The sequence below is a fragment of the Pelodiscus sinensis genome, unplaced genomic scaffold (genome assembly GCF_049634645.1).
Source record: "Pelodiscus sinensis isolate JC-2024 unplaced genomic scaffold, ASM4963464v1 ctg40, whole genome shotgun sequence".
In the NCBI taxonomy this organism is placed as follows: Eukaryota; Metazoa; Chordata; order Testudines; family Trionychidae; genus Pelodiscus; species Pelodiscus sinensis.
The window spans coordinates 1686220-1708091 of NW_027465932.1; the positions used below are offsets into that span (position 1 = coordinate 1686220).

The 21872-nt window shown below is 62.8% G+C and overlaps 1 protein-coding gene across 3 annotated transcripts; it reads right to left on the reverse strand.

The window, feature by feature from the left end:
* Positions 1–1474: 1474 nt before the first annotated feature.
* LOC102460466 (uncharacterized) lies at positions 1475–20544 on the reverse strand. 3 transcript variants are annotated; one of them, XM_075916913.1, is made up of 3 exons: positions 20039–20185; positions 10134–10260; positions 1475–8906 (listed from the first exon to the last, which is right to left on the reverse strand). In XM_075916913.1, the coding sequence occupies exons 1-3, from the start codon at positions 20045–20047 to the stop codon at positions 7114–7116; spliced, it is 1929 nt and encodes a 642-aa protein (XP_075773028.1). In that variant the 5' UTR covers positions 20048–20185; the 3' UTR covers positions 1475–7113. The 3 variants fall into 3 exon arrangements, with proteins under 3 accessions (XP_075773028.1, XP_075773030.1, XP_075773027.1); XM_075916915.1 differs by lacking the exon at positions 20039–20185 and adding an exon at positions 20400–20544 and having other exon boundaries at positions 1481–8909; XM_075916912.1 differs by having other exon boundaries at positions 1481–8909; positions 20039–20184.
* Between the last annotated feature and the right edge of the window lie 1328 nt (positions 20545–21872).

Genomic DNA, 21872 nt, shown 5'->3' on the forward strand with positions numbered 1-21872 from the left:
GTGTGGACGTAGCCTTAACAGCTTCTCGTCCCGTGGAGACTCCACCACTGCCCGTGGGAGCTGGTTCCAACGGCCAAGCAGCCGTACTTAAAACAAGGGCCTGATTTCTACCGGGAATGCATCTGGCTGCACCTTGCAGGCACTGGTTCCTGCCCTGCCCTGCCGGACTGAAGAGCCCGTTCAGCCCTGGTATTTTCTCCTTGTGACGGTCCCGCTCCGCCCAGCACAAGCCACTGCTCCCCTGAGCCTCGTTCAGCTCTCACAGGGGTTTGTGGCTGGCTGCTGCAGCCTCCCCAGTCGTGCGGTCTCTTAACCCTTCTCCGGCAGGCTGGTGGGAGGGGTCAGTTACTCTCTCGCCAGCGCTGTGCACAGCCGTAAAATCCCCTCCTCACGCCGCCCGTTAATCCAGCCAAGGGCGCCGCTGGCCCTCTGCCGCCGTGTCGCACGGCTCCGTCGCTTGCCCTCTCCCCCCCAGGCTCTTTACAGTCACCGCGTTCCAAGCCCCACGCCAGGCCCCATCCTCGTGCTATTTGGCCATCATAAAACCGCACTCTGGTTGAATGGGCCCAGCTTCCCAGATCGCTCAATGGCTGGTCCTGCGTCACCAAACCCCGCCACCTGCAAACGTTACCAGCGGTGACGGATCGGCTGCCCGCTCATTGCTGAACACACCGAGCATCAAGCCTCGTACGGATTCCTCCAGAGCTGCAGAGACACATCCCCGTCCAACAGCACCTCAACGGGAATTCCTTGTTGAGATCTATCAGCTGGCCAGATCGTAGCCCATTTCATAGAATCATAGAATAATAGGACTGGAAGGGACCTCGAGAGGTCATTGAGTCCAGCCCCCCACCCTCAAGGCAGGACCAAGCTCCGTCTACACCATCCCTGACAGATGTCTATCTAACCTGTTCTTAAATATCTCCAGAGAGGGAGATTCCACCACCTCCCTTGGCAATTTATTCCAATATTTGACCACCCTGACAGTTAGGAATTTTTTCCTAATGTCCAATTTAAACCTGCTAGATATTTGAAAACCGCTAAAAGGGTGTCACAAGGAGGAAGGAGAAAATTTGTTCCTCTTGGTTTCTGAGGACAGGACAAGGAGTAATGGGCTTAAAGTGCAGCAGGGGAGGTTTAGATTGGACATTAGGAAAAAATTCCTAACTGTCAGGGTGGTCAAATATTGGAATAAATTGCCAAGGGAGGTGGTGGAATCTCCCTCTCTGGAGATATTTAAGAACAGGTTAGATAGACATCTGTCAGGGATGGTGTAGACGGAGCTTGGTCCTGCCTTGAGGGTGGGGGGCTGGACTCGATGACCTCTCGAGGTCCCTTCCAGTCATATGATTCTATGAAATGGGCTACGATCTGGCCAGCTGATAGATCTCAACAAGGAATTCCCGTGTGCTTTATGGATACGCTTTTAACCAGCACATGCAGTAGGACAGGAAACGCCGGATGAACGGCTATTGTATCCGTTAGGCCTTCATACGACAGAGATTTTGACTCTTCTTCCTTAACGTTTTCTTTATTTAGAAATATATAGAACAAGCCAAAAAGCAAAAAGAATCAAAGATTAAATAATGTCATTAACAGGTATAAATTATGCATTGAGCACAGCCAAATACACGTGGGACAGAGACTCCGTGATATACCGCCTTATATGTACAGACAAATGTTATTGCCTTTTGCACGTTTGCCTTGCAGAGGTCACCTTGCCTAGTGTGGGTGCTATTGTGAGTACACACAGCGCAGTGAGGCCCAGAACACCCAACGTACCTGCACCGCCGCAGGCTCTGAACTACTACCCAGTATGTAAAACAGAGCCCATGGCTGCCCCGGCCCCAGGCCCACGGCTCGACAGATCTTCCAAGGCCAAGAGTGGATACAGCTTCTTGAGGACTGTCTGAGTTTGCCATGCGCTGTCTCTCCAGCTGCAGCCGTCATCCTCCTATGACCATCCAGCACAGCATCATCGTCCCCTTGCAGACCGTGCCGTTTCACACATCCCATAATACTAACTCCGAGTCCCTTTCAGACTGTGTTAAGATCATTTCTCTCCATGTGCGAGTGTTTGGCACCGGGTGCAAATGCCGGCAAAGCAACAAGCCTTTCCCGGAGACGCTGACTGGCCAAGCTCAAAACGTTCCTCTACAGGAGACAGATGGCAGCAGGCCTCGTCTTCCGAGATCCAGCTTCACCGCCACCCACAAACAGAACGTGCTTCCGGTACAAATCTCTCGTAAGGGATCCGTTCGTGCCTTAGAAATTCGCCGGAGTCATCTCGTTTAGGAAGGTAAGTGCCACCACGTCAGACTGACTTTACTCCAGAGCCTGCAGCGCGGTACAGCTCCATTTCACGTTCCGCGGCGCGTCAGGGACAGTCGCTGTATCCAAGTGACACCACCGCAGAAGCAGACACGTTGGTGCACAAAGAGCCTGCACGGGACTAGCTGGTATATGCTTTGCACGAAGTTCTAGCACGAGAGCAAACCAGTGGAAATAAGTGGCCAGGATCACACTTTGTTCCTCTGGTCCCGTTCCTGGCTGAGCAACGGAGGAGACGACAGGCCCCCAAATCCGACTTTCCCCCTTCACCGTGGAGCCCACCCTAGCGCCGGGTCAGACAAGTAACTGACCCGTATTCAGAAGCCCATGAGCATGCCTGGCGAACAAATCACAAGGCTCAGAATGAAAAGCAAACTCCTTTCCCTCTCGTTTCACCAGAGGCAGGCCTGGGCCGGCCTCACTCCATCCCTGGGCAGCTTGGAGCGAGCCCGGCAGAAAGGAAACACGATTCACATCAGGAACCTTGGTCGTATTTCCATTCCAACGGCCCCGTTTGCTCCCCGTCCCTTCGCAGGGCGCCGGACAGCATCTGGCCCCACAGCCACCAAACACACGACCCCACTCCTCACGCCACGGAGACTGGGAAGCACCGCGAGCCTTTCGGAGCCTCAGGAGTCTCTCACCCAAACCCAGCGGCCCCATTTGCTGCACGAGCCCGTCACGCTGGTGGCTTCAGGCTGCGTTTCCTCCAGGCCCGGGAACCAATGTGACGCACCAGGAGTCGTGGCTACGGAGCTCGATGTTCCCGTGTTCCTCACACGCATGCTCAGCGTCTGCTCCGGCTTCGGGCCGTTCGCCTCTTCCCCTGCGTCTCACCGTCTGGAGTGAGCCAGGCTCCGTTCCTGGGAACCCCGGCGGGCACCTGGATTCTGCGTGTCCGTGGAGCCGCTCCAGACACGCTCCGGAAAGCGCGGATACCAGAGCCTGGCCTTTCGGAGTCACAGAACAACGGCAAGGGAGAAGCCCCGTAAGATCCCTGGGCCTGGGGCTTTCCTGCTTTCAGATTCACGACGAGGAAGCTTTAAAGCCACGTGCCCGTCACAGCCCACCCATCGGGTGCCCGACTGCATGGCCTGTTCTCCGGATCAGAACAGGAACGTCCACTTCCCGAACTGGCTGGTCCTGCTCCTTGGAAGGGCTCGGCTTGCCAGGTCTCCCACTCAACTTCCCTCCCTAGTCTCTGAGTCTCCAGCCCAGCGCGCGGATCCTAGTCCCTCTGTGCTGCCTCCCGGCGCTGCCCTGATGGACCCCAGCTGCCCTGCACCCCCACCAGGGCATCCAGCTGTTCTCTGCTCGTGCCTCAGCTGCCCACAAGCCAGGGGTTACCTGGGGCGCCACACAGCCGCGCTGCCTCTGGCCCTTTCGATCCCATTTATCCGGCCCGGCACATCCCTTCTCCAGTCCCCCTCGGCGTGAAATCCTCCGCTGGGCAGCACAGAGCCTGACGGGACAGGGGCCTTGCTGCTGGTGCTCCGCAGGGCACATTTCACCCGCGAATTACCCCCCGGCTACCCGTCTTGTGCGGGACCAACCCGGGACCGGCCTGTATCGGCGCAGCCATCGCCCGCGGCGGTGCCAACAACCCTGCCCAGCAGCACGGTTACGCCCCACCAGCTCCGGCACGCACAGCGCTGCGTCGGCCCCTGCCACGGGCGGTGGACGAACCGTGCCCAGGGGTGCACCCGGCCGCATAGGGGCCGCTGCGCTTGTGGGCTACAGCAGCTGCCCCGGGGCAGCGTGGGCCCAGCCGGTGCTCTCCTGGGGACCGTGCCGGGAGCATCGCCGGGAAACGCCGGCGGGGCCGGATTGCTGGGCCTGGGGCGCTAGCGCCTGCTGCGGTGCCCTGAGCGCCTCTGCCCTCGTGGCACCAAAGGGGCAGCCTGCGATGAGCCCTGATTCTGGCCCTTCCGTGCGCCGAGCGAGGCCTTTAGCCTCCCAGGCGTGAGCTCCGACAGCGCCGGGTGCGTTTCCTTTGGGGAGGAGGGTTAGGTGCAATCCCCCCACCCCCGCCCTACACCTGTCCCCATCCCCCTCACAGCCAGGGCACGTGGAAATAGGCAGCAGGTCCCCGGACTTGTTTTCTGCCCCCAGACTTGCTCTTTCTAGCTTAGAAACGGCCTTTCCGGGCACAGAGCCAACGGCGCTGGCCACGCACATCTGCACAGCCTGGCGGCAGCCAGTGCAGTACCACGGGGTTACGTGGGGCTAGAACGTGGCCTTGGCTTTCCCCGTACATTGGCTTTCAGGCCTCTCGATGTCGGTAACACCTGCACTGCACAGCCAGGCCGGGGGGGGGGGGGGGGGGAGACAGGGTCCCTGGCCAGCAGACTCCTGGGTTCAGACGGGCGGGGCTGGCTCAGCACCGTTAAGTTCAATGCCCCTCCCCTGATGTGCTGCAGCTCAGACTCTGACCCATCAGGGCGGCTTTCTCTGCCCCTGCCGGCTGCTCCCGCCCTTCACCGCCTCTCGATGCACCGCTCGGTGCGAATCGCTGGAGCCAGGCAGGGGGTAGCTGTGGCCGGTCTCGGTCCCCCCTGCACCCGGGCATGTGGCTCCCTGAGCTACGGAGGAGGCAGCACAGAGACCGTCCGCACTTCCTGTAGGGCAGGAGCCAGCCGTTCCTAGGGCCTGATTCTGCCAGCTGTTGCATTCCCATCTGCCCCGTGACCGGCTCACCCGCGGAGACGGCGAAAAGGATGGTGCAGTTTTGTGTTAATTCGGTGCCCGGGTCCCTTGGTAACCGGAACACTCGGCAAACACAGGAACTGGGCGCCAGGCTGCATCTCAAAGCGCAAGATCAACATCAGTCCTCACAACCCCACGGGTTCCAGGCAGGGAAACTGAGGCACAGAGCAGGCAACGTGACATCTCCAAGGCCAGATAACGAATCGGTGTCAGAGGTGAACGTCCTGACTCCCGGTCCCTGAAGCTGGCACACGTCATGCCCTTAATCCTCGAGCGGGCCCGGGGGCTGCGGGTGACCCGTTTCCCCCGGCCAGGCCAGCCCGGAGCGACATGCCGAACGTGGGCCTGGGATCCGGAGTAACTAGCTACACGCTGTGGCCAGGAAGCTGGCACCGTCTGCCTTGGACAGAGGGAAACCGGAGCACGGGGGGGCAGGGAATCAGGAGCTGTTAGAACCCAGGAGACCCCAGCGCCCAGCCCTACCCACTCAGCAGCACTGCCTGTATCACACAGGGATCCGTCTCCAGCCACGAGCGTCCAGCGAGGCTCTGAGCACGGGCAGCTCCCGAGGCGCGTGCGGCACGACGGGGAGACACCAAGCATGCCCCACACGATGACTGCGCGGCCGCGGCGGAGCTGGGAGAGCCAGGCCTGCTGGAGCCGGCAGCACAGACCCCGGCCACTGGCGTTAACCCCCCGGGGGGAGTGAGACCCCAAAAGCTCCCGTCTCAGCGGGAACGTCCAGGGCGGGAACAGAGGCAAAGAACCGGCCAAAACGCCCGCCCTGTGAACACCGCGGGACGCGCCGCAGGGCGCTGACCGGGGGAGCCCGGCTGAGTCGCTGAGTGAACCTCCCGCCCAGCGGCCGTCTCGGAGCAGGGCCCGACAAGCTGCTCCCCCGAGCGGTCCCGGGACAAGGCCCAGAGCGGGCGTCACGGCGGCACTCCAGTGAGCCCGGCGCAGCCTCGATGGCCGTGGGAACGGAGCGGGGGAAGGGCAGGAAGCCTGTTTCTCGGCCGCTCGCGCCAGGCGTCCCGGGAGCGCGCCCAGCCCGTGCCTGGCGGGAGCAGACCCCTCAAGCAGAGGCAGGGCTGGAGGAAGCGGGCTGGGGCAAGGCCGGGGCCTTGATAACCTCCCAGGTCTTTTCCATCCGTAAGGAGCGTGCTCCGTGGTCTCCTCCACCTTCCCTGGGCACCCTGCCAGCAGCTGGCCTGTTCCCCGCCCCTGTCCCTTGCACGGTCCCTGCTGCAAGGCGAAGTGGGACCCACGGCACAGATACCGAGGGCTCCCCCCATCCCGGCGACTCGAGGGTTTCTCCCGCCCCGTCTCTGATGGCTGCCTGGGCAGCCTCTCCCAGGACTTCCCAGAGGGCTGCTCTCGCGCTGCTCTTCCACCGCCGGGACCAACGTCTCTCGCTTGCAGCCCGACGCGGCCATTGTCTTTCCTTGCCCTGTCGGCGGCGCCTGGCCTCGGCGGGGTGCTCGAGCGCAGGTGGGCCTTCGGAGAACTTCCTCCGGCACTCGGCACCCGCACAGCCGGGCTAGAGGAAGGGCTCAGGGGCTCCGCCACGGGCTCCGCCGTCCCAGTGCAGCTGCCGAAAAGGGGAAGCTTGAGTTCCGCCCCGTGCCCGGCGCTGGGCTCTGCCGGGGAGCGTGCGCGGTGCCGAGTTCGCCGGGATGCTCCGGACACGAGGACTGGACGGGGAAGGATCTGCACTGCGCAGGCGACTGCACCGCGGACAGGAAAGACAATTCAATTCAATCGGCGAGCGAGCGAGCGAGCGATACCGGGAATCTGTCGTTCGGTTTCAGAGGGCTTCTGCCAGAAACTCACTGAACCCGCCTGCACCTTAAAAGCCAGGCTCGGTGCACGGGTAGGAGGGGGGGAAGCAAAGCCCGTGGCAGCCGCAAGGGAGTCTCCCCTCCCCCAGGGCACTGCGGGACCAGGGACCGTCCCGCTACCTCGAGAGGGAGCAGCTGGGGGCCGGGACTCGGGAGTGCCCGGGGGCACTACGTCATGCACAGGTAGCCACAGCCCCGGGGGGCGTCGCCAGGCAGGAGCAGGGCACCCGCGGGCTCAGGAAGCACCGAGATGGACTCCCAGGGGGAGCGGGCAGGCCTGCGGTGCAAACTGGAAACTGGGCTTGAACTCCCTGACCGGGGGGGAGGGGTCGGGCTCCAGACAATCCTTCCCTGCTCTCACTACTCCCCGGGCCAGATCCACGGGGCGCAACTTCACGGAGGCCGGCGGAGCGGCCGCAGGGCCGGGGCAGGGGGTGCGCGTGGGACCCGGCCTCTCCCGCGCGTGGCTCTTCTGGTGCGTGAGCAAGTTAGACTTCTGGCAGAAGCTTTTCCCGCAGTCCTTGCAGGTGAAGGAGATCATTTCTCGGGGGCCTTTCTGGGGGCCCCTCGCCAGCGCCCCCTGCGGGAGGCCTCCCCCACGTGCGCCGGGGAGCGGCGCTGGCTCCCGGGCGTGGGTTTTCTGGTGCACCTTGAGATAGCGCAGGGAGGAGAAGCTTTTCCCGCACTCGGCGCAGATGCTCAGCAGCACCGGGCTGTGGATTTTGAGGTGGATTTTCAGAGAGCCCTCCGCGGTGAAGCGTTTCCCGCACTCGGCGCAGGCGAAGGGCCGCTCCCCGGTGTGCATGCGCCGGTGGATGCGCAGGTACTTGGCCGTGAAGCTTTTCCCGCAGTCGGGGCAGGGGAAGAGCCCCTCCCCGGTGTGCATGCGCTGGTGGATGCGAAGATAGCCCTTCTGGGCGAAGCTCTCCCCGCACTCGGTGCAGGTGAACGTGGTCTCCCCCGCGTGGCTCCTCTGGTGCATCTTGAGGTAGCGCGTGGTGGCGAAGCTCTTCCCGCAGGCGCTGCAGATGAAGGGCGTCCCGTCCGCGTGGATCTTCTGGTGGATCTTCAGGTAGCCCTTGGTGGTGAAGCTCTTCCCGCACTCGGCGCAGGGGTACGGGGTCTCCCCCGTGTGCAGCCGCCGGTGGATCTTGAGGTAGCCCTTGGTGGTGAAGCTCTTGGCGCACTCGGGGCAGGTGAAGGGCGTCGCGCCCGTGTGGACCCGCTGGTGCGCCGTGAGCGAGCCCTTGGCGATGAAGCTCTTCCCGCACTCCAGACACGGGAACGGCCGCCGGCCCCTGTGCTGCCCCCGGTGGATCTTGAGGTAGCCCTTGGACGTGAAGCTCTTCCCGCACTCGGGGCAGGTGAAGGGCCGCTCCCCTGTGTGCTTCCGCTGGTGGACTCTCAGGTCTACTTTGCGAGTGAAGCTCTTCCCGCACTCGGCGCAGGCGAAGGGCCGCTCCCCCGAGTGCTTCCGCTGGTGCATTCGGAGATCCCCCTTGGAGGGGAACCTCTTCCCGCACTCGGCGCACGGAAACGGCTTCTCCCCCGTGTGCAGCCGCAGGTGGATCTTCAGGTACCCGCGCTGGGTGAAGCGCTTCCCGCACTCGGTGCACGCGTACGGCCGCTCCCCCGTGTGGATCCGCAGGTGGATCTTCAGGTCCCCCTTTTGGGAGAAGCATTTCCCGCACTCGCTGCAGGGAAACGGCCGGTCCCTCTTGTGGGTCCTCGCCCGAGCCAGGAGACTGGTCTCCAGGCAGCCTCGCTCGCGCTCCTGAAGGGCGTCGGGTCTCTCCGCCACCTGGGACTTCTGCGGAGCCGTGCTGCTTGCTGGGCTCTCTTGTGTGTTGCCGGAAGAGTTTCTCTGCGCGGTCTGGAGTCTGCTCCGAGTCAGGCAGGTCTTCGCCTTCACCGGACTCGGGGAAACGTTCTCTTCCAGTTTCAGGGAAAGGGGCTTGCCTGGAAGCAGGGGCTCAGCATCCTCCTCCCGAATCTTCTCCTCCATTCTGGCATTCACAGTCTCATCATCTACTAGAGAGAACACAACAGGCCAGCTGTTATTCCACGGGGGAGTGGCAAAAAACCCTCATTTAAACCGAAGTTTCTAATCACTGCAAAGTCCCAAGGGCTGTTAAACCTCCCGGGGAGAAACGTAGCTGGAATCTCCCAATTACTGTTTGGGTGATGCTGTGAGGGCGCGTCGGGGTCCCCATCTCCTGCACCCCCGTAGCGGCACGAACAGACTCCCCCAGCCAGTAGAACAGAGGGAGTTTGTTGCTTCTCCAGGATACAGCCCAGCACAGATGGAATCTGGTTCCAGGGCAGGGCTAGGATGCCTCAGCCCCCTGGAGATGGGGGAGACTGGGCCCCTAAACTCCAGCCCCTTCCTAGGCTGCCTCCTCCATGATCCCAGACAGAAACCTAAAAGCCGTCCCTTCCAGCCCTGCCCCCCATCCAGGGGCGGCATCCCACCTTCCTTCGTTCCTCTCCCTGGGGGGTAACCGGTCGAACAGGCACCTCCCTGTCCCATCCGCTACTCTGCTGGGCCGTGGTCCAGGCAGCAGCCAGTGGGGTCACCCACAGCCCAAGCCCAGCAACCAGCAAGGTCCCCCCACTACGTCCCAGATGCTGACCGGCCGGGTCCCTGCTCGGGCGAAGTATCCCACGTCTCAGCCAGGGACTAAGAGATGCGCAGCTGGGGTCTGGCTGGGGTTTGTGCCCCGGTGTTAGGGGGCTGTGAGGGACTGCGAGCCATGCTCATGTGTCACCGCTGGGAGCGTTCCGGTCTGGAGAGCAGGGGCACCCAGGGAGGCAATCGAAGACCAGGGTCCTATTCTACCAGACACTGAATAAGCCACATGGCGAAGAGACGTCAGACGGTCCCTGCCCTGGTCCCACCTGGGCCGTCCCTAGCGGAGAGCAGGGCCCAGGACAACCCCTGCCCTGCCTCAGCCCCTGCCCCCATTCTGCCACCAGCCCCCCCAGACCCCCCCAAAGTGCGGGCCCCCGGCGACTGCCCTGAACCGTCCACTGGACGGGACAGTTTAGCTGCAGGCGGGGGTATGTTCTCGGAGATGGAGAGCGCTTCATGTGACTGCAGGACCTCGCTACCGGGAGCACGTTCCCTCCCAGCGGAGCTGCGGATGGCCAGAGACACAACTGCCACACTCCATGCAGGACAATCCCAGGGGCGGGTCCGGTGACCCGGATTTTCACAGGCCGCACAGCCCCCCCGTAGCACAAACGTGTCTTTACCTAAGGAGGTGACGAGCTCGTAATTCTCCTTCATCACAGCCCAGTACAGCTCTTTCTGCCAGTCCGCCAGCTCCTTCCACTCCTCCGGCGAGAAATAGACCGCCACGTCCTCGAACGTCACCGGCGCCTGCAACCACAAACCGTGACCAGCTCAGCACCTGCTCCGCCAGCCGCACCCTGCCACTTCCAGCCCTGCGCCTTCTCCGGGAACGGGGCATTTTCCACTCTCGGGGAGAATCCACTCATGGCTGACACAGGAATTTAGCACGCCCGTGCCCGGGCTGACACGCTGTCCCTCTCGTCCGACAGCCTCTCCCCAACACCGGCAGCACCGGGTACTTCAATGGAGGTACAAGAAACCGTGGCACATGTCAGGAATCAACTGCTTACGGGGAGATTTCTTTGTGACTGCTATCAGGTAGGGATTGGTTCCAGCCCGGATGCAGGATCTGTGCTTTCTACAGTTCTTGTTAGCTAGCCGATTTACCTGGCATTGCTGGTTCCTAAACTCAATTACGTTTTTTTAAATAAAAGGGAAATGCACATGATTTATTGAAATGACTATTTTTCAATAAGACAGGGTTATTTTTTGAAGTTAATTTTTGTTTGGATTTCTTTAAAAAAGGGATTGTTCATTTTTTCCATTTAAATGTTGAGCAATTTGTAATGGGGAGTCAAATGCATATTTTTATTCATCTCTATAAGCTCTTATCATTTGCAGTGTTTTAACAAAAACGGGCTATACTTAATTTGGGTTCCAATAACATTTTCTTCTAGTTTTCAGACCTTAAGCACGGAGGGTATGTCTACACTACCCCCCTAGTTCGAACTTGCATACCGAACTTGCTAATGAAGCCCGGGATTTGAATTTCCCGGGCTTCATTAGCACACTGCTCCCTGGTGCCGCAGGCCCAGCGCTTGTGCACACCAGTCCTAGTGTCACAGGCCCGGCGCTTGTGCACACCAGTCCTAGTGTCACAGGCCCGGCGCTAGTGCACACCAGTCCTAGTGTCACAGGCCCGGCGCTAGTGCACACTGCTCCCTGGTGCCATAGGCCCAGCGCTAGTGCACACTGCTCCCTGGTGCCACAGGCCCAGCGCTAGTGCACACCGGTCCTAGTGTCACAGGCCCGGCACTAGTGCACACCGGTCCTAGTGTCACAGGCCAGGCGCTAGTGCACACCGATCCTAGTGTCACAGGCCAGGCGCTAGTGCACACCGATCCTAGTGTCAAAGGCCCGGCGCTAGTGCACACCGATCCTAGTGTCACAGGCCCGGCGCTAGTGCACACCGATCCTAGTGTCACAGGCACGGCGCTTGTGCACACCGGTCCTAGTGTCACAGGCACGGCGCTAGTGCACACCGATCCTAGTGTCACAGGCCCGGCGCTAGTGCACACCGATCCTAGTGTCACAGGCCCGGCGCTTGTGCACACCGGTCCTAGTGTCACAGGCCCGGCGCTAGTGCACACCGGTCCTAGTGTCACAGGCCCGGCGCTAGTGCACACCGGTCCTAGTGTCACAGGCCCGGCGCTAGTGCACACCGGTCCTAGTGTCACAGGCCCGGCGCTAGTGCACACCGATCCTAGTGTCACAGGCCCGGCGCTAGTGCACACCGATCCTAGTGTCACAGGCCAGGCGCTTGTGCACACCAGTCCTAGTGTCACAGGCCCAGCGCTTGTGCACACCGATCCTAGTGTCACAGGCCCGGCACTAGTACACACTGCTCCCTGGTGCCACAGGCCCAGTGCTAGTGCACACCGATCCTAGTGTCACAGGCCCGGCGCTAGTGCACACCGATCCTAGTGTCACAGGCCCGGCGCTAGTGCACACCGATCCTAGTGTCACAGGCCAGGCACTAGTGCACACCGATCCTAGTGTCACAGGCCCGGCGCTAGTGCACACCGATCCTCGTGTCACAGGCCAGGCGCTAGTGCACACCGATCCTAGTGTCACAGGCACGGCGCTAGTGCACACCGATCCTAGTGTCACAGGCCCGGCACAGTACACACTGCTCCCTGGTGCCACAGGCCCAGTGCTAGTGCACACCGATCCTAGAGTCACAGGCCCGGCACCAGTACACACTGCTCCCTGGTGTCACAGGCCCGGCGCTAGTGCACACCGATCCTAGTGTCACAGGCCCGGCGCTAGTGCACACCGATCCTAGTGTCAAAGGCCCGGCGCTAGTGCACACCGATCCTAGTGTCACAGGCCCGGCGCTAGTGCACACCGATCCTAGTGTCACAGGCACGGCGCTTGTGCACACCGGTCCTAGTGTCACAGGCACGGCGCTAGTGCACACCGATCCTAGTGTCACAGGCCCGGCGCTAGTGCACACCGATCCTAGTGTCACAGGCCCGGCGCTTGTGCACACCGGTCCTAGTGTCACAGGCCCGGCGCTAGTGCACACCGGTCCTAGTGTCACAGGCCCGGCGCTAGTGCACACCGGTCCTAGTGTCACAGGCCCGGCGCTAGTGCACACCGATCCTAGTGTCACAGGCCCGGCGCTAGTGCACACCGATCCTAGTGTCACAGGCCCGGCGCTTGTGCACACCGGCCCTAGTGTCACAGGCCCGGCGCTTGTGCACACCGGTCCTAGTGTCACAGGCCCGGCGCTAGTGCACACCGATCCTAGTGTCACAGGCCAGGCGCTAGTGCACACCGGTCCTAGTGTCACAGGCCAGGCGCTAGTGCACACCGGTCCTAGTGTCACAGGCCAGGCGCTAGTGCACAACGGTCCTAGTGTCACAGGCCAGGCGCTAGTGCACACCGGTCCTAGTGTCACAGGCTCGGCACTAGTGCACACCGCTCCCTGGTGCCACAGGCCCAGCGCTTGTGCACACCGATCCTAGTGCCACAGGCCCAGCGCTTGTGCGCACCGGTCCTAGTGTCACAGGCCAGGCGCTAGTGCACACTGCTCCCCAGTGCCACAGGCCCAGCGCTAGTGCACACCGGTCCTAGTGTCACAGGCCCAGCGCTAGTGCACACTGCTCCCCAGTGCCACAGGCCCAGCGCTAGTGCACACCGGTCCTAGTGTCACAGGCCCAGCGTTAGTGCACACTGCTCCCCAGTGCCACAGGCCCAGCGCTAGTGCACACCAGTCCTAGTGCCACAGGCCCAGCGCTAGTGCACACCGATCCTAGTGTCACAGGCCAGGCGCTTGTGCACACCGATCCTAGTGTCACAGGCCAGGCGCTAGTGCACACTGCTCCCCAGTGCCACAGGCCAGGCGCTAGTGCACACCGATCCTAGTGTCACAGGCCAGGCGCTAGTGCACACCGATCCTAGTGTCACAGGCACGACGCTAGTGCACACCGGTCCTAGTGTCACAGGCCAGGCGCTAGTGCACACCGATCCTAGTGTCACAGGCCCGGCGCTAGTGCACACCGATCCTAGTGTCACAGGCCCAGCGCTAGTGCACACCGATCCTAGTGTCACAGGCACGGCGCTAGTGCACACCGGTCCTAGTGTCACAGGCCAGGCGCTAGTGCACACCGATCCTAGTGTCACAGGCACGGCGCTAGTGCACACCGATCCTAGTGTCACAGGCCAGGCGCTAGTGCACACCGATCCTAGTGTCACAGGCCCGGCACTAGTGCACACCGGTCCTAGTGTCACAGGCCAGGCGCTAGTGCACACCGATCCTAGTGTCACAGGCCAGGCGCTAGTGCACACCGGTCCTAGTGTCACAGGCCAGGCGCTAGTGCACACCGATCCTAGTGTCACAGGCCAGGCGCTAGTGCACACCGATCCTAGTGTCACAGGCACGGCGCTAGTGCACACCGATCCTAGTGTCACAGGCCAGGCGCTAGTGCACACCGATCCTAGTGTCACAGGCCAGGCGCTAGTGCACACCGATCCTAGTGTCACAGGCCAGGCGCTAGTGCACACCGGTCCTAGTGTCACAGGCCAGGCGCTAGTGCACACCGATCCTAGTGTCACAGGCCAGGCGCTAGTGCACACCGATCCTAGTGTCACAGGCCCAGCGCTAGTGCACACCGGTCCTAGTGTCACAGGCCAGGCGCTAGTGCACACCGATCCTAGTGTCACAGGCCCAGCGCTAGTGCACACCGGTCCTAGTGTCACAGGCCAGACGCTAGTGCACACCAGTCCTAGTGCCACAGGCCCAGCGCCAGTGCACACCGATCCTAGTGTCACAGGCCAGGCGCTTGTGCACACCGATCCTAGTGTCACAGGCCAGGCGCTAGTGCACACTGCTCCCCAGTGCCACAGGCCCAGCGCTAGTGCACACCGGTCCTAGTGTCACAGGCCCAGCGTTAGTGCACACTGCTCCCCAGTGCCACAGGCCCAGCGCTAGTGCACACCAGTCCTAGTGCCACAGGCCCAGCGCTAGTGCACACCGATCCTAGTGTCACAGGCCAGGCGCTTGTGCACACCGATCCTAGTGTCACAGGCCAGGCGCTAGTGCACACTGCTCCCCAGTGCCACAGGCCAGGCGCTAGTGCACACCGATCCTAGTGTCACAGGCCAGGCGCTAGTGCACACCGATCCTAGTGTCACAGGCACGACGCTAGTGCACACCGGTCCTAGTGTCACAGGCCAGGCGCTAGTGCACACCGATCCTAGTGTCACAGGCCCGGCGCTAGTGCACACCGATCCTAGTGTCACAGGCCAGGCGCTAGTGCACACCGATCCTAGTGTCACAGGCCCGGCGCTAGTGCACACCGATCCTAGTGTCACAGGCCCGGCGCTAGTGCACACCGATCCTAGTGTCACAGGCACGGCGCTAGTGCACACCGGTCCTAGTGTCACAGGCCAGGCGCTAGTGCACACCGATCCTAGTGTCACAGGCACGGCGCTAGTGCACACCGATCCTAGTGTCACAGGCCAGGCGCTAGTGCACACCGATCCTAGTGTCACAGGCCCGGCGCTAGTGCACACCGGTCCTAGTGTCACAGGCCAGGCGCTAGTGCACACCGATCCTAGTGTCACAGGCCAGGCGCTAGTGCACACCGGTCCTAGTGTCACAGGCCAGGCGCTAGTGCACACCGATCCTAGTGTCACAGGCCAGGCGCTAGTGCACACCGATCCTAGTGTCACAGGCACGGCGCTAGTGCACACCGATCCTAGTGTCACAGGCCAGGCGCTAGTGCACACCGATCCTAGTGTCACAGGCCAGGCGCTAGTGCACACCGATCCTAGTGTCACAGGCCAGGCGCTAGTGCACACCGGTCCTAGTGTCACAGGCCAGGCGCTAGTGCACACCGATCCTAGTGTCACAGGCCAGGCGCTAGTGCACACCGATCCTAGTGTCACAGGCACGGCGCTAGTGCACACCGATCCTAGTGTCACAGGCCAGGCGCTAGTGCACACCGATCCTAGTGTCACAGGCCAGGCGCTAGTGCACACCGATCCTAGTGTCACAGGCCAGGCGCTAGTGCACACCGGTCCTAGTGTCACAGGCCAGGCGCTAGTGCACACCGGTCCTAGTGTCACAGGCCAGGCGCTAGTGCACACCGGTCCTAGTGTCACAGGCCAGGCGCTAGTGCACACCGGTCCTAGTGTCACAGGCCAGGCGCTAGTGCACACCGATCCTAGTGTCACAGGCCAGGCGCTAGTGCACACCGATCCTAGTGTCACAGGCCAGGCGCTAGTGCACACCGATCCTAGTGTCACAGGCCAGGCGCTAGTGCACACCGATCCTAGTGTCACAGGCACGGCGCTAGTGCACACCGATCCTAGTGTCACAGGCCAGGCGCTAGTGCACACCGATCCTAGTGTCACAGGCCAGGCGCTAGTGCACACCGATCCTAGTGTCACAGGCCAGGCGCTAGTGCACACCGATCCTAGTGTCACAGGCCCGGCGCTAGTGCACACCGGTCCTAGTGTCACAGGCCCGGCGCTAGTGCACACCGGTCCTAGTGTCACAGGCCAGGCGCTAGTGCACACCGATCCTAGTGTCACAGGCCAGGCGCTAGTGCACACCGGTCCTAGTGTCACAGGCCCGGCGCTAGTGCACACCGGTCCTAGTGTCACAGGCCCGGCGCTAGTGCACACCGGTCCTAGTGTCACAGGCCAGGCGCTAGTGCACACCGGTCCTAGTGTCACAGGCCAGGCGCTAGTGCACACCGGTCCTAGTGTCACAGGCCAGGCGCTAGTGCACACCGGTCCTAGTGTCACAGGCCAGGCGCTAGTGCACACCGATCCTAGTGTCACAGGCCAGGCGCTAGTGCACACCGGTCCTAGTGTCACAGGCCAGGCGCTAGTGCACACCGGTCCTAGTGTCACAGGCCCGGCGCTAGTGCACACCGATCCTAGTTTCACAGGCCAGGCGCTAGTGCACACCGGTCCTAGTGTCACAGGCCAGGCGCTAGTGCACACCGGTCCTAGTGTCACAGGCCAGGCGCTAGTGCACACCGATCCTAGTGTCACAGGCCAGGCGCTAGTGCACACCGATCCTAGTGTCACAGGCCAGGCGCTAGTGCACACCGATCCTAGTGTCACAGGCCAGGCGCTAGTGCACACCGATCCTAGTGTCACAGGCCAGGCGCTAGTGCACACCGGTCCTAGTGTCACAGGCCAGGCGCTAGTGCACACCGATCCTAGTGTCACAGGCCCGGCGCTAGTGCACACCGGTCCTAGTGTCACAGGCCAGGCGCTAGTGCACACCGGTCCTAGTGTCACAGGCCAGGCGCTAGTGCACACCGATCCTAGTGTCACAGGCCAGGCGCTAGTGCACACCGATCCTAGTGTCACAGGCCAGGCGCTAGTGCACACCGATCCTAGTGTCACAGGCCAGGCGCTAGTGCACACCGGTCCTAGTGTCACAGGCCAGGCGCTAGTGCACACCGGTCCTAGTGTCACAGGCCAGGCGCTAGTGCACACCGGTCCTAGTGTCACAGGCCAGGCGCTAGTGCACACCGATCCTAGTGTCACAGGCCAGGCGCTAGTGCACACCGATCCTAGTGTCACAGGCCAGGCGCTAGTGCACACCGATCCTAGTGTCACAGGCCAGGCGCTAGTGCACACCGATCCTAGTGTCACAGGCCAGGCGCTAGTGCACACCGGTCCTAGTGTCACAGGCCAGGCGCTAGTGCACACCGGTCCTAGTGTCACAGGCCAGGCGCTAGTGCACACCGGTCCTAGTGTCACAGGCCAGGCGCTAGTGCACACCGGTCCTAGTGTCACAGGCCCGGCGCTAGTGCACACCGGTCCTAGTGTCACAGGCCAGGCGCTAGTGCACACCGGTCCTAGTGTCACAGGCCAGGCGCTAGTGCACACCGGTCCTAGTGTCACAGGCCAGGCGCTAGTGCACACCGATCCTAGTGTCACAGGCCAGGCGCTAGTGCACACCGATCCTAGTGTCACAGGCACGGCGCTAGTGCACACCGATCCTAGTGTCACAGGCCAGGCGCTAGTGCACACCGGTCCTAGTGTCACAGGCCAGGCGCTAGTGCACACCGGTCCTAGTGTCACAGGCCAGGCGCTAGTGCACACCGATCCTAGTGTCACAGGCCAGGCGCTAGTGCACACCGATCCTAGTGTCACAGGCCAGGCGCTAGTGCACACCGATCCTAGTGTCACAGGCCCGGCGCTAGTGCACACCGGTCCTAGTGTCACAGGCCCGGCGCTAGTGCACACCGGTCCTAGTGTCACAGGCCAGGCGCTAGTGCACACCGATCCTAGTGTCACAGGCCAGGCGCTAGTGCACACCGGTCCTAGTGTCACAGGCCCGGCGCTAGTGCACACCGGTCCTAGTGTCACAGGCCCGGCGCTAGTGCACACCGATCCTAGTGTCACAGGCCAGGCGCTAGTGCACACCGGTCCTAGTGTCACAGGCCCGGCGCTAGTGCACACCGGTCCTAGTGTCACAGGCCCGGCGCTAGTGCACACCGGTCCTAGTGTCACAGGCCAGGCGCTAGTGCACACCGGTCCTAGTGTCACAGGCCAGGCGCTAGTGCACACCGGTCCTAGTGTCACAGGCCAGGCGCTAGTGCACACCGGTCCTAGTGTCACAGGCCAGGCGCTAGTGCACACCGGTCCTAGTGTCACAGGCCAGGCGCTAGTGCACACCGGTCCTAGTGTCACAGGCCAGGCGCTAGTGCACACCGGTCCTAGTGTCACAGGCCAGGCGCTAGTGCACACCGGTCCTAGTGTCACAGGCCAGGCGCTAGTGCACACCGGTCCTAGTGTCACAGGCCAGGCGCTAGTGCACACCGATCCTAGTGTCACAGGCCAGGCGCTAGTGCACACCGGTCCTAGTGTCACAGGCCCGGCGCTAGTGCACACCGATCCTAGTGTCACAGGCCAGGCGCTAGTGCACACCGGTCCTAGTGTCACAGGCCAGGCGCTAGTGCACACCGGTCCTAGTGTCACAGGCCAGGCGCTAGTGCACACCGATCCTAGTGTCACAGGCCAGGCGCTAGTGCACACCGATCCTAGTGTCACAGGCCAGGCGCTAGTGCACACCGATCCTAGTGTCACAGGCCAGGCGCTAGTGCACACCGATCCTAGTGTCACAGGCCAGGCGCTAGTGCACACCGATCCTAGTGTCACAGGCTCGGCGCTAGTGCACACCGATCCTAGTGTCACAGGCCCGGCGCTAGTGCACACCGATCCTAGTGTCACAGGCCCGGCGCTAGTGCACACCGGTCCTAGTGTCACAGGCCAGGCGCTAGTGCACACCGGTCCTAGTGTCACAGGCCAGGCGCTAGTGCACACCGATCCTAGTGTCACAGGCCAGGCGCTAGTGCACACCGATCCTAGTGTCACAGGCCAGGCGCTAGTGCACACCGATCCTAGTGTCACAGGCCAGGCGCTAGTGCACACCGGTCCTAGTGTCACAGGCTCGGCGCTAGTGCACACTGATCCTAGTGTCACAGGCCCGGCGCTAGTGCACACCGATCCTAGTGTCACAGGCCAGGCGCTAGTGCACACCGGTCCTAGTGTCACAGGCTCGGCGCTAGTGCACACCGGTCCTAGTGTCACAGGCCAGGCGCTAGTGCACACCGATCCTAGTGTCACAGGCACGGCGCTAGTGCACACCGATCCTAGTGTCACAGGCCAGGCGCTAGTGCACACCGATCCTAGTGTCACAGGCCCGGCGCTAGTGCACACCGATCCTAGTGTCACAGGCCAGGCGCTAGTGCACACTGATCCTAGTGTCACAGGCCCGGCGCTAGTGCACACCGGTCCTAGTGTCACAGGCCAGGCGCTAGTGCACACCGGTCCTAGTGTCACAGGCCAGGCGCTAGTGCACACCGGTCCTAGTGTCACAGGCCAGGCGCTAGTGCACACCGGTCCTAGTGTCACAGGCCAGGCGCTAGTGCACACCGATCCTAGTGTCACAGGCCAGGCGCTAGTGCACACCGGTCCTAGTGTCACAGGCTCGGCGCTAGTGCACACCGGTCCTAGTGTCACAGGCCAGGCGCTAGTGCACACCGATCCTAGTGTCACAGGCCCGGCGCTAGTGCACACCGGTCCTAGTGTCACAGGCCCAGCGCTTGTGCACACCGATCCTAGTGTCACAGGCCAGGCGCTAGTGCACACCGGTCCTAGTGTCACAGGCTCGGCACTAGTGCACACTGATCCTAGTGTCACAAGCCCAGCGCTTGTGCACACCGGTCCTAGTGTCACAGGCCCGGCGCTAGTGCACACCGATCCTAGTGTCACAGGCCCGGCCCAGCGCCCCTGCGCAGCTGCTGCTCTTCCCGGGGGCCGCCGCCGGGCAGCCACCGCCCCCCGCGCCAGGACACCGGGCCGCCCCCCCCCCGATCTGCCCCCCTCTCGCCTCCCCTCCCCGGTCCCGGCTCGGCGCCCTGCGCAAGCGGCTGCAGCGCGGTGCCCGGGGCGGCTCCCGGCCGGGTCCCGAGCGAACCGGCCCAAGTGCGGGGGGGGCCGGTGCCTGGGCCCCCCCGGACCGGAGCCCCCCCCCGCGCTGCCCTACCTGGGCCATCGTCCCGGCCCGGCCCGCGCGGCGCCTCCTCGGCCTGGGGGGGGGGGGGGGGCAGCGCAGGGCCGGGCCGATCCCGGGTCAGCCCCGCACGACGCGCCGAGCCTCGGCCCGCCCCCCGCCCCGCCTGCCTCTCCCCCCCCCCGCCCCCGGCGCTGCGCTGGGAGCCATGGGCGGCGGGCGGGGGGGCGCTGGGGGTCTGGCCGGGCTCTGTCCCTGCGCTCGCTCCCCCCGCGCTGCCGCCCCCTTTTGGGGCCTTGCTCCATCTCCCCCCCCCCCCCCCCCCCGCGGGTCCCACACGGGGACAGCGGCCCCCCCCCTCCCCCGGCTCTCCCCGTCCCAGGGCCAGTCCTACCTCGCATCACCCCAGCGCCCGCCCGCTGGGCCCGTGGGAAAAGAGAGAGATGGATGGATAGGGAGGGAGGATGAAGGAAAGAGAGAGAGGTGCATGGGAATAGGGAGGCGGATGGGATAGGGAGGGAGGAGGGAGGCGGATGGGATAGGAAGGGAGGTGGATGGGATAGGGAGGGAGGAGGGAGGCGGATGGGATAGGGAGGGAGGCAGATGGGATAGGAAGGGAGGTGGATGGGATAGGAAGGGAGAAGGGAGGCGGATGGGATAGGGAGGGAGGCGGATGGGATAGGAAGGGAGGAGGGAGGCGGATGGGATAGGGAGGGAGGAGGGAGGCGGATGGGATAGGGAGGGAGGCGGATGGGATAGGGAGGGAGGAGGGAGGCGGGTGGGATAGGGAGGGAGGAGGGAGGCGGATGGGATAGGAAGGGAGGTGGATGGAATAGGGAGGGAGGCAGATGGGATAGGGAGGGAGGTGGATGGGATAGGGAGGGAGGAGGGAGGCGGATGGGATAGGAAGGGAGGTGGATGGGATAGGGAGGGAGGAGGGAGGTAGATGGGATAGGAATGGAGGAGGGAGGCGGATGGGATAGGAAGGGAGGAGGGAGGCGGATGGGATAGGGAGGGAGGAGGGAGGTGGATGGGATAGGAAGGGAGGAGGGAGGCGGATGGGATAGGAAGGGAGGAGGGAGGCGGATGGGATAGGGAGGGAGGCAGATGGGATAGGGAGGGAGGAGGGAGGTGGATGGGATAGGAAGGGAGGAGGGAGGCGGATGGGATAGGAAGGGAGGAGGGAGGCGGATGGGATAGGGAGGGAGGCAGATGGGATAGGAAGGGAGGTGGATGGGATAGGGAGGGAGAAGGGAGGCGGATGGGATAGGAAGGGAGGTGGATGGGATAGGGAGGGAGGAGGGAGGCGGATGGGATAGGGAGGGAGGTGGATGGGATAGAGAGGGAGGAGGGAGGCGGATGGGATAGGGAGGGAGGCAGATGGGATAGGAAGGGAGGAGGGAGGCGGATGGGATAGGAAGGGAGGAGGGAGGCGGATGGGATAGGAAGGGAGGAGGGAGGCGGATGGGATAGGGAGGGAGGTGGATGGGATAGGAAGGGAGGAGGGAGGCGGATGGGATAGGAAGGGAGGAGGGAGGCGGATGGGATAGGGAGGGAGGAGGGAGGCGGATGGGATAGGAAGGGAGGAGGGAGGCGGATGGGATAGCGAGGGAGGAGGGAGGCAGATGGGATAGGGAGGGAGGAGGGAGGCGGATGGGATAGGAAGGGAGGCAGATGGGATAGGGAGGGAGGAGGGAGGTGGATGGGATAGGAAGGGAGGCAGATGGGATTGGGAGGGAGGAGGGAGGTGGATGGGATAGGAAGGGAGGCGGATGGGATAGGGAGGGAGGAGGGAGGCGGATGGGATAGGGAGGGAGGAGGGAGGCGGATGGGTAGCAGCACGGACAGACTCCCCCAGCGGTAGAAC